Below are 15,153 nucleotides of genomic sequence, written 5' to 3'. Positions count from 1 at the left end.
GTGGAGATTACATCATTGTGAACCACATACATTCATTTTGTTCATGTTTCAGTTAACACTTTGGTTATTCCAAGATATGGAGCAAGTGGAGACTAATCCTTCTTGTACTGACTTAGCATATGAGAAGGCTATTTCAGATGGTGTGGATGTTCTTGACAAATGTCCAAGGATGGAATACGTTTTTGCTTAAGCTATATTGATCTTATTGGGCTGTAAAGTATTTATTATTATCTGTGCAATTTTCTGTTGTTGCTTTCATCTCTAAATTGTACTAATGTATCGTGTTGTGCATGGCAGAGGCAGAACTCCTTACAGCTCCACCAAGGTTAGTATATAACAACTTGATAATTGATAAATATTGTAGCTTTTGTACTCAATATACTATCTTGCAGTGCATCACTAATCGTGGGCCTAATTTTTTCTTACTATTGGATGACTTCTATGTTACTAATGCTGCCAATCTTGATCAATCAAGCATTAATTTCACATTAGAAGTTCACCACAGCTTCACTTCGTCAATTTTACTTTTACTTTTTTAGTATCTGTTTTTGATAGAATGAGTTAGTTTAGATACCATATTTTATTTCTTCTAGATAATAGGTAGATTGGTTTATGTACAGTTTTATATTGATTAAATCAATTTGTTTAGTCTAGCTTGATTGTAGTTTTGTTTCTGTAATTGAATTTTGCTAGTTCAGTCAATTTTCTTTTAGTTAGAATATGGTACTATAGTTAAATTATACATTTTTAGTCTTAATAACTAGTTAGCTTTAGTTCTAGTCTTAGTTGGTTGTTCAAAACTTTAGGAATTAGTTTGGTTAGTTTTTAATCGTTGATTCTAGGATTTGTTAGTTGTTTTCCTGTTTTGACTAAGTTTTAGCTTGTTTTCTAGGTACGTATAATGATATTTTGCATTTTTAGTTTTCTAGAATAGATAATTGTTATAACGTGCTCTTTTATCATTTATAACTTGCTTACTGTTTTAAAGTTGAAGGAACTTGTTTAATGTTTTTTTGGTGTTTTGAAGGTATCATTGGATCTTGTCTTATTTTGCTTTTTTTTGGTTTCATAGGTAAATTTTTATTTCTGTTATTTTTAGTAGTTAGCATAGTTTTCAATAGTCTTGTAGCATTTAAAACATGTTTAGAGAGTTACATTACAAATTCTGGTTTGACAAATATTTCTTTAGTCATTTTAAACTTGCCTGAATATATTTTGCTTCTGTTTTTACGCATTTCTTTCATATTTTGCTTCATTGTCATAATAATTTTTTTAGTAAAAATTTAATTGACTAATTTTATACTATTTTTCTTTTTTGCAGTATTTTTTTAGTTACAGATATCAACAATATCGTGACAGTCAAATCATTGAAGTTAGGGAAGATTAATGTTTACATGTAATTAGTACATACTTATAGGTTATGTTATGGTATGTAATGCTTATAGGTACGGATAGAATATATGTTTATATTTGAAATATTATTGTACAAATAGTCATTTTTTATATTAATAAACATTCTTTGAGACATTTGTCTTTCTCATTTTTTTTAATATTTTATAGTTTTTTTTTATAATAGAACCAATAAATATCACATGTTAAAACATAATAAAACTAATATTTTATATTTTCTTTTGATTTGTTTTTGAGATATTTTATTAAATTTTCTTTTTTTTAAATTAATTTTTTTTAAAAAAATTTAGACTAATAGATAGTGCTTTTTTAAATAAGCGATATCTATTGTTGTCTGACAATAGGTAGCGTTTTTTTAAATAAGCGCTATTCTTAAAAAAGTGCTATTTATTGTCAGACACCAATAGATAGCGTTTTTTTTAGAAGCGCTATCTATTAATAGATAGCGCTGCCATAGATAGCGCTTTTAAGCGCTATCTATGATAAAAAAAAAGCGCTATCTGTGCACTTTTTTGTAGTAGTGAACCCAAGTATGTCTACTATAGTCATCAACTATAGTAAGAAAATACCTATGACCGTGAACAGAGGAAGTGGAAAGTGGGCCCATATATCACAGTGAATCATTTCGAAACATTCAACAGTTAAAGAAATACTTATAGGAAAAGACAATATATGTTGTTTAGCATGGTGGCAAGCATCACACATAATATCAGGACCCATTTGCACATAAGGGAACTTCTCACATATCTGTTTAACAGTTTTGTGTCTAGGATGGCCTAACCTAAAGTGCCACAAATTTACATCAACATGTTCATAAGAGAAAGCATACTTTGAAATAAAATTTTGATCGGATTAGGAAAGCCTTGTAGATAATAGAGGCCTTTGCAAAGGTTAGCATACCCAATCATCATCAACGTAGAATTCTCCCTTATCTCACAAATCTCAGAAGAAAATGTTAGACTACAGTTTAAGTCCTTGATGAGACTTTGGACAGAAATTTGATTAAAACAAAAATCAGGTATATATAAAACATTAAAAATAACAAAATTCTTAGAAAATTGGACAGGTCCTGCATGTTCAGCAATAATAATGGTATTACTTGGCAGTCTGATAGAGATAGGTTTGATTTTATGAAAGGTAACAAAGTTTCTTTTATCATGGGTCACATGGTATGCGGCCCCGGTGTCAAGGATCCAAGAAGAGATACCTTGTTTGTCCTCTATGCTATCTCTCTGCATCTGGTTGATCTTGTGAGCGGGTTCATCAACCTTCTCTATCATTTTGAGGAGTTTATGCATTTGCTCAGGGGTAAAAGAGTTAAAGGCAGCATTGATGCTGACCTGGTGAGCAAATTGGACTCCCTTTAGGCCTGAACTGCTTTGGCAGGCATTGACAGAGTTCCAGTCTCCCTTCCTGTCTTGATTACTCTCGTTCAGCCCCTTTAAGAAGCATATGACGTGTTCTATTTCTCTGTACTTCATAGAAATCTTTGAAAGATCACAGCTGCAAGGAATATCACCGGTACAAGTGGGTATGGGTCTAAGGGATTCCAATTCCTCCCAAAGAATTTTTAAGTCTGTGAAAAATTGACTAACGCCTTTTTCTCCCTGTTTGATCGAGGATATCCTGGAGTAAATCTTTCCTTCAATTCATCCCATAGCTCCTTTCTTCAATATATCACGCTCTCTGCAATTTGTGGAGAAAGAGTCTTTATAATCCAAGAAAGAACCATCATATTACATCTCTCCCAAGTGTCGAACAAAACCTCATTGCTTTGAGGTTTCTTGATTGACCCATCAATGAACTTGATTTTATTCTTTGAAAGCAGAGCCCCCCTCATGCTTCTGCTCCAAGAAGAGTAATTGTTTTCGTTCAGAACTTGAGAAATGAGAGTAAGATCAGGATTCTCCTCAGGATGCAGATAGAAAGGGCTGGTAGGATTAGCGGATTGATCCATGTGATCCATTACGGTAGGAAGCAAGAAGGGGCCAAGAAACAATCCAAAAAGATATCAAGAATGATAACAGAGGCAGCAGAAGCAAAGTAGGTATTAAACCTGCTCTGATACCATATTAAAATATGGCCAGATGCATGTCTGAGAGGAGAGAGGCCCAATTGGCTTGGAGGCCCGCGAGTGAGATAAAGTGTCTATTGAAAGACGTTGCTGGCAGAGTACACCCTTCGTCCCTATTGAAAGAGAGACTCTTCGAGAAGCTAGAGAGAGAAGTGGAGCAACACTCTGCACAGCGACGGACCGATGGATGTTTAGAGAAAGTGGGACGCGATCTGCACGGAGGCTTCGTGAAAGGTAAGAAATATACGTACTTTATTCATTCTCTGTAATAGCATATGTATCTGTTTGTTTTACAATATTACAAATGAAAGAGGGAGAGCTCTATATATATATATATATATATATATATATAGAGCTCTTGGGAAAACGGGAACAATACTGATTATTGTCTTTTGACAGTAATCTAGCCGTTATAGGAAAACTCAATACAAAAATTATTAATCACCACGTACAAAATCATCAATGTGTGTTTTTTTTCAAAATAACTTACTTAAAACTAAATTTTAAATTCACCTTTCATACATAATAAATACAAATAATAATTTCTCACTCAATGTATACTTGTCACATGACTGTGGAAATGCATAACGGCTGGTTAACCATTTTTGTTTCAAATATTGGCGGCTATAAAAGCAACTTACCTTACTACAATCCCACACAATATTAACGAAAGCAAAAACAAGACGCTCCGAAGAGAAGAAAAGAAAGGAAGAGAAGAAAAGAAAGGATATGGCAGAAACTCAGTACTGCATACCAATAATCGAAGATGATATAGAAATAAACGATGACTTCTTCGAGAACTTTGAAGCTCCCAAGTTCGTGGATTTCACCGCACCTGATTCTTGCCGTCCCGGCGATGACAGCCACTGGTTCTGCTCACGTGTTGGTAGTTTAACTTCTCACTTCTTTGATCTTATTCCAAATCTTTTTCGTCTTCTTTGGTTACCAATGACATGACTTTTTCTAATAATAGGATGTGACCGAAAGCATGAGCAAGAGTTGGATTCTGAAACTATCTACAAGAAGTTTATTCTTAGGGTTAGTTGGTCTTTTCTTCTTCATCTTTGTTTCGTTCACTCTATTTATGGACATAAATATGATGGTGATTGGGTGAATGGATCTTGGATTTTCAGGTTATGGCTGCAAGAGGTCCCAATGTACGCCTCAGAAAAGCTTTGAAAAAAAAAGAAGCAAGGTAGCGCATCCTTAAACCAAGAAACTAGTTTGTATCACCTTCATCAATGTGGAACTTGTAACTGGAAAACATTCTTTAATTAAAAAAAAGTTATTGTGGTAGTTTTTACCTGTTAAAAATCTATCATCTTTCATTATTATAGTTTTCCTTCATGATTGTTAAATGGTGTGGTTGTCAACGTATAGTTTTCCTTCTTTAATATCTTCAAGAACGTTTTCATCATTATGAGTGATGTTTGGTTACTTCTTTCAGCGCAAATTTGAAGTGCCCCCATACAGCTGCTGCAAAGTCAAGGGTGTCAAGGATGAACTTTATTTCGTCATCATCACTCAAGATGACCGACAAGAACGTCCAAGTTAAACCTCTTTCTAAGGTTGCAGCAACCCCTAAGGTGAGGCCATCTCCTCCGGTGGCCAAGGCCTTGACCACTCCAAGGAATAATCAAAAGAAGGTTTCCAATGTAGAACCGTTTAGAAGTGTTGAGAGCAAGAAAGTGTTAACCGTCGGTGTGCCTAAGAGCAGAGTGGTGTCTAAGGCTCCTGTTGTTCACTCGCCTAAGAAGGTCATAAAGATCAAGAGTTCTATGGAATTAAAAACACCAATGAGAGCACTGTGTTCAGCAATGAAAAAGCTTGAACTCAACGGAGTCAAGAAGTCTGAAGAAAAAGGAAGAAACTCTTTGCCAGTGACTGCCTCCAAAAAGCGAACGAGGGGAAGAGAAGTTAAGAGCCGTGTGTTTGATTCCTTGAGTTCTAATAACCGTAAGCAACCAGAAACTAACTCAATGTCAAGTTTGAAGGAGAAGAAAGGCACTCAGAAGCGACAGGTTGCTAAGCCTCATCAAAATGACTCTAATGATATGGAGATAGATGAGAAATCTAGATGTGGTTCTCTAGAAGGATGCCATGAATCAGGAACTTCAGCGAGTGGTGCTGAACTATCTCTTGGAGATGTAATTTCCCAAGAACCAACAAGAGGGGAGAGCTTAGTTATAGTTCAAGTTTTGTCAGAAGCTTCGGAATGTGACACTACCTCACTGTCAAATTCCAACAATAAAAAGATGACTGCAGAAAGGAGTGAAAATGAAGAGATGAGGAACTCGGTTTCTGCAAAGGGAAAAGTTTCCGAATCCACCATGAGAAAGGCTGAAGAAAAATCATTGGCTTGTTCTGATGACAAAGAAAATGCTTCAATGGTTCATGAAAATATGTAAGGAATTTGATTTCTCTCAAAAATGTTTGACTGTGCACTGTTTTCTTAAAATTGGTGTAATCAATGAATTCTTGGCGGCTGCAGAGAGATGAGTACCGATAACGACGTGCCCAAAAAGAAGGCTATTCTTGGGAGCAAGCATGAGGATGATTCGAGAAAAACACAAAAGGTCTGGTGGTCTTAGTTATAGATTAATGATTACTTTCAGTCCCACTTTATTGAATGATTTGACTGTGTATATAACGTTTGTGATTTTGACCTTAAAACAGAAATCTTCATCGACCACAACTGCTTGTCCTGTTGTGAAGTACAGAAAATTAAAGCCCACAAACCCTAAGCCTTTTAAGCTGAGAACTGATGTAAGTAAGGGAAGGGGATTGTGTTTAAGTTTATTTATTGTTAAAAAACAATTTATTTTAATCAAGTGTTATTATTTGATGCTGCAGGAAAGGGGAATTCTCAAAGAAGCAAACTTGGATAGAAAATTTCTCTCACCTTTAAAAGAAACCGCAGTTAAAGGTGGTGGGATGGCAATGGGGAAACATCAGATTGTAAACCGAGTGAGTTCAGTTCCAAAAAGTGAATCAGACACTGATTATTATAGCAGTTGTGATGAGAAATCACGCCCAAAAACGCAGGAAAATCAATCTGTAAGTTCATGCACAGAAGAACATGTTCACCTATAAATATTTTATAGCATAAACAGTGTTTTAGACAGTGACTGAAGACTTCCCAAAATGTTACGCAGGGTGGCATTCAAATAGACAACTCCCGCTCCAAGGTGCAACGTGAATTATCTGCTACAACACCTTATAAAAGTTGTCCTCGTACTAAACTTCAGAAACCCAATGATGTGAATGATAAATTCAAAAGAAAATCCGAAATGACGCAGCGTAAAGTTCTGAGGCCTCTGAGGTAAGTAATAGTCAGATTACTTTGATTACATGTTGTGTTTGTAGTAAGCAACTTTGATTACAATGGAAATGTCTATTGCAGTGCTTTAGCAAGGAAGAAAGAAAAGGCTGTCATTGCAACAAAACTCAGTGTTATTATCGAAAAGCCATCAGGTATTGTGAAGCCAAAGGCAGCAAAGCCACGTTCTTGGGATAGGAAGGCATTAACTGTTCCTATCGAACCAAAGTTTCACCGTCTACATGTGCCAAAGGATTGCATCAACAGGAAACACACTTGAGAAATTATTCATTGGGGACGGAATGGCGTTGTTCAATATCATCATTGAATTTTTAGTTATCGTGGAGAGAACTTTTTTTTGTTACCACAGCATTAAAATTTGTGGTAATTGTAAGTTCAGACACGATTCATTTGTACAATTCTTTTTTTTATTTTTATTTTTTGTAGACGTAGTTAACGTGGAGAGAACTTTTTTTTGTTACCACAACATTAAAATGTGGTAATTGCAAGTTCAGACACACGATTCATTTGTACTATTCCTTTTTATATTTTTATTTTTTTAGATAAGGTGGAGAGAACTTTTTTTTGTTACCACAGCATTAAAATGTGGTAATTGTAAGTTCAGACACACGATTCATTTGTACTGTTTGCTTAAGTTTTGATTTGTGAATAACATTAATTCTTTTTGGTGTCATTTCAATATAGAAAACCTCCTCAGTCAAATAGAAAACCCCGTGTGCAGTGGCATTGAACGTTTCAATATGTGCAAGAAAGCCACTCTAGACAATCCAGTCAGGTAACATACTCATAGATAAGCTCATTATTCCTCATTTCATATTTGAGGATATGTTGGAAACATGGTAATATTGTAAAGCATAGATTTCTAAACTAGTTCTAACAAGAGTTAAGGCCAAAAAGAGGGAGCAGAAGCTCTGAAACCAAACTAGTATTTAAAGAAGTCTTGTTATGATTATGGGAGGACAAGATGCAGAAAGGCATGCTGAGATAAGAAAACCACCGAGACACTAACCTGAGTTTCGATATCATTGGAGTTTAATCTCTTATTATAGGCATCAACGAAACATCCTCTCTCACTTTCAGGAATAAGATCTCTAAATGGCTCCCAAGCTGACATGAGACAAAATGCACCAATATCAACGACTTAAAACTTAAAAGTCAAGATTCTGATGAGCAGAAAGCCAGAAATCAAAATCAAGTCAAATATGAGATTATGCAAAGCTACAACGGAAAACATCAAATTATTAAAAGAATATAGAATAATACAAAACTGCCACATAATTTCATACATCAAATAAGTCAAACCTCCTCGAATCATTAAAAGGAAACCTTATTATGCATGGCAATTATTCAAACTTAATGCACCAGAAAATTAGATGAAAAGACAGCTCCATACCATCAGGATATATTGCAGCAGCTCATAAAACCAATCAATTTCTTTCTTCCTTAGGAGGAAAATTCCCCTGAGGATGATGCCAGTAACCTTGTAACAAAATGCTAATAAGGTATTTTAAAAAGTGAACAACATAGCATGGAATATGGAGTACACAATCTTGAGCAGTGCTGGAAAAATAATAGTAATAATAGAAGTATAACAATAATAATAGTAAAACAACCACATGGTTAATGCGCATAATTTAGCTTTCCCAAAGGATGTAACATGCTTAGATTCATCCAAGCACACATTCATGTGTAAAGATAGGTTTTAGCATTACAGTTCACACAGCTGCATTAATACTTAGAACCACTAAAAATGCTTATATTTGTTATCACTCATCAGCACATGTTAAAGAATCTCAACCACAAACAACCATAAAACACAAATGTAAATTAATCCTAAACTATACTCAAACTCACTTATATTCCTTCTACTCCAAAAATTTGAAAGCTAGGAGTCTAAACCAGTTTGAATACAAATATACTCCTTTGGAAATTCACTACTCAAAAACTCCCTATTTAGACCAAAAACATGCAAATACACTACAAAAAAAAGCCGTTATTCAGTGGAGGTTATTTTTCCATTTTACAGAGGTTTTTTCCCTCCGCAGCCCCGCAGTAAGAGTCGTAGCTATTAATTTGCAAGGATTTTTATAGTTATATTATAGAGGTTTTTTTGTGAAGGGTTTTAACCTCTTCTATTAGTGACTTATTTTATGGAGGTTTCAAGCCTCCTTTATTTATAATTTCCTACCTACATTCATAATTTCTTGATTTAATGAAGTTTGTTTTCTATAATAAGAAATAAATAAAATATATAAAATTGTAAAATACACAAAAAGTAATAAAAATTAATTTTATTAATAATTTAAGATAATGTAAATTCATTGACAATTACAATGTAAATATAAAAAAATACAAAATGTTTAAAGAACATTGCAAGATTGACTAAAAAATCTAGCATGATAAAATACAACTAGACCAATTGAAAACATATGAACTAATGCTGATGACTTAAACAAATTCACTACAAAACATCATCTTGCTTTAGTTTCTTGTTGAGTTTGTTGAGGTTTCTGATGCTTTTCCTTTTTGGTAGGTACTTCTGATAACAGTTGAAAAACTGTTATTTTCATGCTTAAAATTGACACAAAAAGCAACCTTTACACTTAGAAACTAGCTTGAAATCATGCTTTTATCCATATTTTCATAAATAAGAGAGCTGGACAGGTTTATGCTTGATTTCAGTGTTTTTGTGCAGGTTTTAAGGTGAATTTAGTGAAAGAAGTGAAGAAGGAGAGAGATGGAATCAGAAAAGTCAACCAGAAACCAGAAAAGTCAACCAGTCAACCAGTCAACCAAAAAGTCAATCAGTCAACCAGAATACGGAAAAAGTCAACCATACGAGTTTTGGGCCAGTTTTCTGCGATTTTATGATCTGTTTGGGCCTGGACCCGTTTTCTATTATTTTTATGTCCTATTTAAAGACCTAGATGTCTTAGGGTTGGTATCTTTGGCAGAAACGAAGCAAACACTCTCTCTTCCACCTCTTGGGGTAGATTGGGAGATGGTGACAGCTCTCCTCTTCTCTTTCTCGGGTTTTTCTATCTCTTTCATTCTTTCATTATTGTTCATCTAGGTTCACCATGAATATGGTGAACTAAACCTTGTATGTTTGTTGAGGAATCAATGTAATCTTTTAAAGCTCTCATATATGGAATTTGTGCTTGCATCTTAATCTAAGATTTATGCTTTCTTTCATCATTAGTTAGGGTTTTTCCTCTTTGCTTAATGCTTGCTTTGTTTAACTCATTCAATGCATGATTATTGATTTTGTCGATACGGGAACGTACGGGGAAGTCTAGATCCGGGGAATTTCTCCCAATAAGTATATTGGTTGCCTTAAGCTCCTGTGCTAAATAAACTAATTATTAGGAATGCTAGGAATCGTATGAACTCGTAATTAGGGAGAAGCCTTCTTGAAAGGTAATTTAGAGAGTGGCATTAACAATGATGAATTGAATGTTGAATTCCTAAAATATATGAGAGTGGATAAGATGAAATTGACCCCCAACAACATATTCATATATATATATATATTTCATTGAAAGTGCTTGTCTTTTGCTTTTGCCATTGATCAAAACTCATGCATACATGTTTATTTTGTGTCTTGCATATTAAACATCCAAATATTTCGTTCTTAAGTCTTAGCTAATCAACGAACCACACAACTAAACTAGGCCGTGAGTCCTTTGGGAGAACGATACTTGGTCTTACCGAGTTTATTACACTACAAAAAAAATGTTATTTAGAGGAGGTTTTTTTTTCGATTTGCGGGGGTTTTCACCCTCCGCAAAATAAATTCCGGGGGTTTTTCAAACCGCCGCAGTTTGAGTCGCCACAAACTATCTGCGGGGGTTTTTTGCGACCCCTGGTATCGAGTTCAATTTGCGGAGGTTTTTCTGCGGAGGGTAAAAGCCTCCTCTATTACTGACTATTATTTTGTGGGGGTTTTTAACCTCCTTTATTTTCAACTATTTAATTACAAAAAATACCTATATTTTTTATATGCTATTCAATTCACTAGCTTGCTGAAATAATAAAAAAATCAATAAAATATATAAAATTGTAAAATACTGAAAAATAATTCAAAATTAATTTTATTGATGATTTAAAATAACATACATTCATTAATAATTACAATGTAAATATAAAAAAATACATAATGTTTAAATAAAGTTACAAGATTGACCAAAAAATCTAACATTGTCAAAAATACATAATAGACTAAATATAATTATATCCTAAAAGAAGCATCATAAACCCCCTAGCATGAGATAATCCTCTTGTACTCAAAGAAAACTCCAACTCATTTGTATCAACAACTTCCTGAAATGATAAAAGAAAAATATTAAAATAAAATAAATCACAACAGACCCTTGGACTTTAATAGGTGAAGGAAACTATAAAGAAGAAAATGAACTACCAATATTTGACCACGAGGATTATATTTGAATTTCAAATGCATACTTTTTGCCATTCAATGCCTTTCACCAGAAAAACTTGCAACGAAAACCAATGCCCCTTTCCACATCAATACTAGCAACCTGAGGAGGGCAGAAGCAACAGACATGAACAGAAGGCACTTCTTTATCACCTTGATTTCTACTGGGGTATTAGGCATAAACCTACAGTTGAATACTTGATTGCATCTTTTTGGTTGATGGTTGATAATTGAGATCTACCCATAGTGCAAAGAATAAATACAGACAAAGCATGTCACTAAATAACTATTCTAATCAGAATCTCACTTCAAAACTCAGTTCTCTCTACGCAACAATGATAATGGCAGTCCTGGGTACGAAAATAAAAAAGACAGTAGTAATTTATCAGCATGTGAGCTTCAAATTTACGTTCAATTAGTGATCATTTTAAACTAAAATCTGGATAGCTGCTGAGGAATGGTGGATATAATTGGACCGTATCTCTGCAAACAAATGATACACAAAATTCATAAGAAACGGAAAAAAGTTTAACATATTTTGACTGATAAGCATACCTATGTGGATAAGTTTAAAAATTAATACCATGATCAAGATAAAAAAAAATAAATAAACAAGAGAATGTAAACTGGAACATGAGAGATGTTTTAACACTAACCTCTATTAAGGGATCCACTTGAGGAACCTCTATGAAAAAATAAATAATATTTCCTATGCATACCTTTTATATCTTGATGATATTTTCATTGTTTTATTTTTAACTCATTTTACAATGAATAAACACTCTTCCTTACTCATATGCCTTATTTTCCCACTCATACAACAGAAGATGCAAAAACTCAACATTGTTACAACTTTAAACATAAAAATAAATCTTACTTTTGCATTAGCCTGGACTCCAGCACTAAGTAAAGTGCACAAAAGTTCAATATAGGCAGCTGGAGTAACCTGTGAGTAAGAAAAACAACAAGTCGATCCCTAATTCCTACAACAACAAGTTTCTCCAATACCATAAAACTAACCTCCTGCAAATTTCAAAATAAAGAAGTATATCAACTACAAAACAAAGAGGCTTGGCAATAGATATGTGAAAGGAATAGAGTGGTATGGATGCAAGAGAAATTGTCAATTACAACCATATGCAGGAAGGAATTTAAGTATTTGATTGTAGATCTATAAGTGTATAGTTTTAGAGAATTTAAGAGCTGTGATACAAGGAATTAGTAAACCCCAATTCACAGAATGTGTTAGAATAGCAACATAAAATGAAAATCATAATAAAGACAAGGGTATAACATATGAACAAAAATGTAAGAGATTTCTCTTCAGAACATGTAGTAAAATATATAAAGTTTGAAATTGAGAAATTCTAAAGGAAGTTGAGATAGGCTATATGAAACACATGATGTCATTGGACTAAGTTAGAAACCAAATTCTCTTACATTGACATTCAATTTCATGAAAAACAAACCAACGATAAAGTATTCCAAACTTTGTCTGTTTCTTAAAGTTTTCGTAGTGTACCCTCACATATGGATCACTTATGCCTTTGAGATAGACAATAACAATCCCTTCCCAGGACAAGTTCAATCCAACCATTGCTTGAGCCAAAACCCGAACCCTGTACATTGAAAATTGTTAGCATGAATATCCAAGTAGTGAAAAAAAGTTGTGTGTAAAATGACTAAATGGTTGAAAGAATCACTAATTTCAAAGTGAATAAGCACACCTTCGGTCCTTCTTGGTCATCCACTCTAATTGATATTCGAAGTCTTAATTCTCCAGAATGCACTCTTTTAAGAGGGATCCATACATCCCTTACTGACCCATCAACCACTACTTCCAAAATACGGTGTAGTATTGTTCAAAATTTGCATACAAAGCACTAATTACACTATAAAAACGCCTTTCTTATTAGAAGAACGATGGTGGGCAACAAAAATGTATTGCACTTAACCTAGGAATTTCATCAAACACGTACAGGGCAACAATAATCCCCACTCCCTGTTATGAGTTAACCAGAATATCCTGCACCATTAACAATCAGTGTGAGAGACATTTTTGAAAAGTTGAATTGGAAGTGAAATCAATATGGAAAGGCGTTGCAACACCAAACGATACCCTTGTGGCCGCGATAAGTGCAGAGGCGTTTGAGAACTGTCTCATCTTCGATTAGGGTTTTATGATTTCACGAATTTGAGGATACTAGTGAAAGGTAAAGCCTCTGAAACATGAAACCTAAACCTAAAAGAGAGGTTTGGGGAAGAGTTTTAAGATTTGAGTTTTGAATCAAAAATGGAAAACATAGAACTGAAAACCCCTTTGACTGTATATGCGTCTCCCAAGTCTACGACTCCCTCGTCTAGTCCAACGTCGACCCCGAACTCCTCACCACCTTCATGACAGGCGACATCAAGCTCCTCTACAAGATCACCTTCTCAGCACTTTACAGCGGTTCGTCATTACGCTTTTCCTGGTCGAGAATGGCTGTGACGGGAAGACGGCTCAAAGAGTGTAGATGAACATGAGAAAAAGGAAGTGTTTGATGAAGTTAAGTTTAGGTTTAGGAATTTGGAGAAAAAATAAAGTAAGATAAAATTTTGGAAGGAAAAGACTGAAAAACGAAAAAAAAATAAAAAAGAAAAATGTATTATAATTTGGTTAGTTATGAACCTCTTTAAAAAGAACTTAAAACCTCCGCTATCATTAGGCCTTTGACAATTCAATAGAACCAAATTAAATCATATTAATTTGCGGAGGGTTTTTATAACCTCCGCAAAATAACCTCCCTTAAATACCATTTTTTTTGTAGTGTTACTTGAAACGATTTGGTCATACTTGCCGATTGTTCAACAAGTTTGTGACATCATATTTTGGTGATCATAAATTTGTCCATCAACTTCCAACCGTGCTTGTGAACTCCACTAATTGTTTTTGGAAGCATATGCTAATACAAGCCTGTAATAAAGCCAACAAACAAGTAATAAAAACCACAATATTTACACAATGCCTCATACACTATGAAATAACACAAAAAATATGTGCAAGTTTGCAATAAAGCCAGTAAACATGTAACAAAAAGCCACAATAGTTACACAATGCTTCATAGACTATGAAATAAGCAAAAAATATGTGATTTATAACTGAGATAATAATTACTATAAAATTACCATTCCTTTAATTCATCAAAATAAGTGTAGCAGACGGACACTTGCTGCTTCTCTTAAGAGAGATTGTGGTATTTGAGGAGAAAGGTGATGAATGACATGGGTTCCAATGTCATGGTGAATGTTATTGATCCATCCATAGTCACGATCAATAGTTGTAAGGTCACTCATAAGGTAGCTCCACTCCTGTTAAACACTAAGAAGAAAGATTGATTTTAAGTCACTTTCAATTCCAAGTCATCACAAACATTGAAGAAACAAGTTGAAGAAGACTATACTATAACTCTATAAAGCTCAAGAGAAAGCAAGAATGGTAAATAAGTTGACTGCCCTAACAAAGTAGTTCGGATCAAACAATTAATAAATCACCTAGCTGCTCGATATAATCATAAACTACAAAATAAACAAGAGCAAACTTACGAAAGAAGTTATCAAACAGTTAGGTGATAGAGATATTACAGTGAAATTCTTCTCAATGTCATTAACATCATTCACCAATGATGCCTTTGGATCATCTAATGAGATTGCAACTATTTTCCAATCAAGTTCTCCTTCATCAATCATGTCTAATGCACCCAAGGGTTTGACCTTTAAAACCTCACATATTTTCCTCTCTCTTTCACCAATCTCAACTACGTCAACTGTAGAATTACAATGATTTCAGGCATATTGTGTTGTATTCATAATATAACATTATGGCAGAGAAAAAAATCTAGAATCTTTATT

The 15,153-nt window shown here is 34.1% G+C and overlaps 2 protein-coding genes across 12 annotated transcripts; one reads left to right on the top strand and one right to left on the bottom strand.

Moving 5' to 3' along the window:
- Positions 1-4,189: 4,189 nt before the first annotated feature.
- LOC148194399 (uncharacterized) lies at positions 4,190-7,083 on the top strand. 2 transcript variants are annotated; one of them, XM_088095799.1, is made up of 9 exons: positions 4,190-4,370; positions 4,458-4,522; positions 4,618-4,679; positions 4,932-5,888; positions 5,976-6,060; positions 6,161-6,250; positions 6,338-6,541; positions 6,640-6,806; positions 6,888-7,083. In XM_088095799.1, the coding sequence occupies exons 1-9, from the start codon at positions 4,214-4,216 to the stop codon at positions 7,081-7,083; spliced, it is 1,983 nt and encodes a 660-aa protein (XP_087951925.1). In that variant the 5' UTR covers positions 4,190-4,213. The 2 variants fall into 2 exon arrangements, with proteins under 2 accessions (XP_087951925.1, XP_087951924.1); XM_088095798.1 differs by having other exon boundaries at positions 4,214-4,370; positions 6,640-6,742; positions 6,875-7,083.
- Positions 7,084-10,902: 3,819 nt separating this feature from the next.
- On the bottom strand, positions 10,903-13,895 carry LOC148194398 (uncharacterized). Of its 10 annotated transcripts, none has more exons than XR_015781365.1 (7): positions 13,382-13,884; positions 12,990-13,288; positions 12,785-12,881; positions 12,140-12,285; positions 11,451-11,745; positions 11,245-11,365; positions 10,903-11,147 (listed from the first exon to the last, which is right to left on the bottom strand). XR_015781365.1 is itself a non-coding variant. In XM_088095771.1 (6 exons), exons 2-5 carry the CDS (start codon positions 13,007-13,009, stop codon positions 11,309-11,311), a joined length of 243 nt encoding a protein of 80 aa, XP_087951897.1. In that variant the 5' UTR covers positions 13,010-13,288; positions 13,382-13,895; the 3' UTR covers positions 10,903-11,147; positions 11,289-11,308. The 10 variants fall into 10 exon arrangements, 2 of the variants coding, with proteins under 2 accessions (XP_087951897.1, XP_087951896.1); XR_015781367.1 differs by having other exon boundaries at positions 11,289-11,365; XR_015781369.1 differs by having other exon boundaries at positions 11,245-11,745; positions 12,140-12,208; positions 13,382-13,893.
- Between the last annotated feature and the right edge of the window lie 1,258 nt (positions 13,896-15,153).

The sequence above is a fragment of the Vigna umbellata genome, chromosome 8 (genome assembly GCF_029865625.1).
Source record: "Vigna umbellata cultivar VRB3 chromosome 8, Vumbellata_1.0, whole genome shotgun sequence".
NCBI classification, from domain to species: domain Eukaryota; kingdom Viridiplantae; phylum Streptophyta; class Magnoliopsida; order Fabales; family Fabaceae; genus Vigna; species Vigna umbellata.
Note: the sequence above shows the minus strand (reverse complement) of the source record. Positions and strands in the feature narration are given on the sequence as shown.

Bases quoted from the DNA above. Each gene is read 5' to 3' on its own strand.
- LOC148194399 (XM_088095799.1), top strand. From the start codon at position 4,214: ATGGCAGAAACTCAGTACTGCATACCAATAATCGAAGATGATATAGAA. The intron at 4,680-4,931 runs GTAGCGCATCCT...TACTTCTTTCAG, and splicing joins TTGAAAAAAAAAGAAGCAAG to CGCAAATTTGAAGTGCCCCC. The intron at 6,061-6,160 runs GTCTGGTGGTCT...ACCTTAAAACAG, and splicing joins ATTCGAGAAAAACACAAAAG to AAATCTTCATCGACCACAAC.
- LOC148194398 (XM_088095770.1), bottom strand. From the start codon at position 13,009: ATGACCAAGAAGGACCGAAG. The intron at 12,882-12,989 runs GTGTGCTTATTC...TTCAATGTACAG, and splicing joins ATGACCAAGAAGGACCGAAG to GGTTCGGGTTTTGGCTCAAG. The intron at 11,366-12,139 runs GTAAGATTTATT...TGCCCTCCTCAG, and splicing joins GAGTCCAGGCTAATGCAAAA to GTTGCTAGTATTGATGTGGA.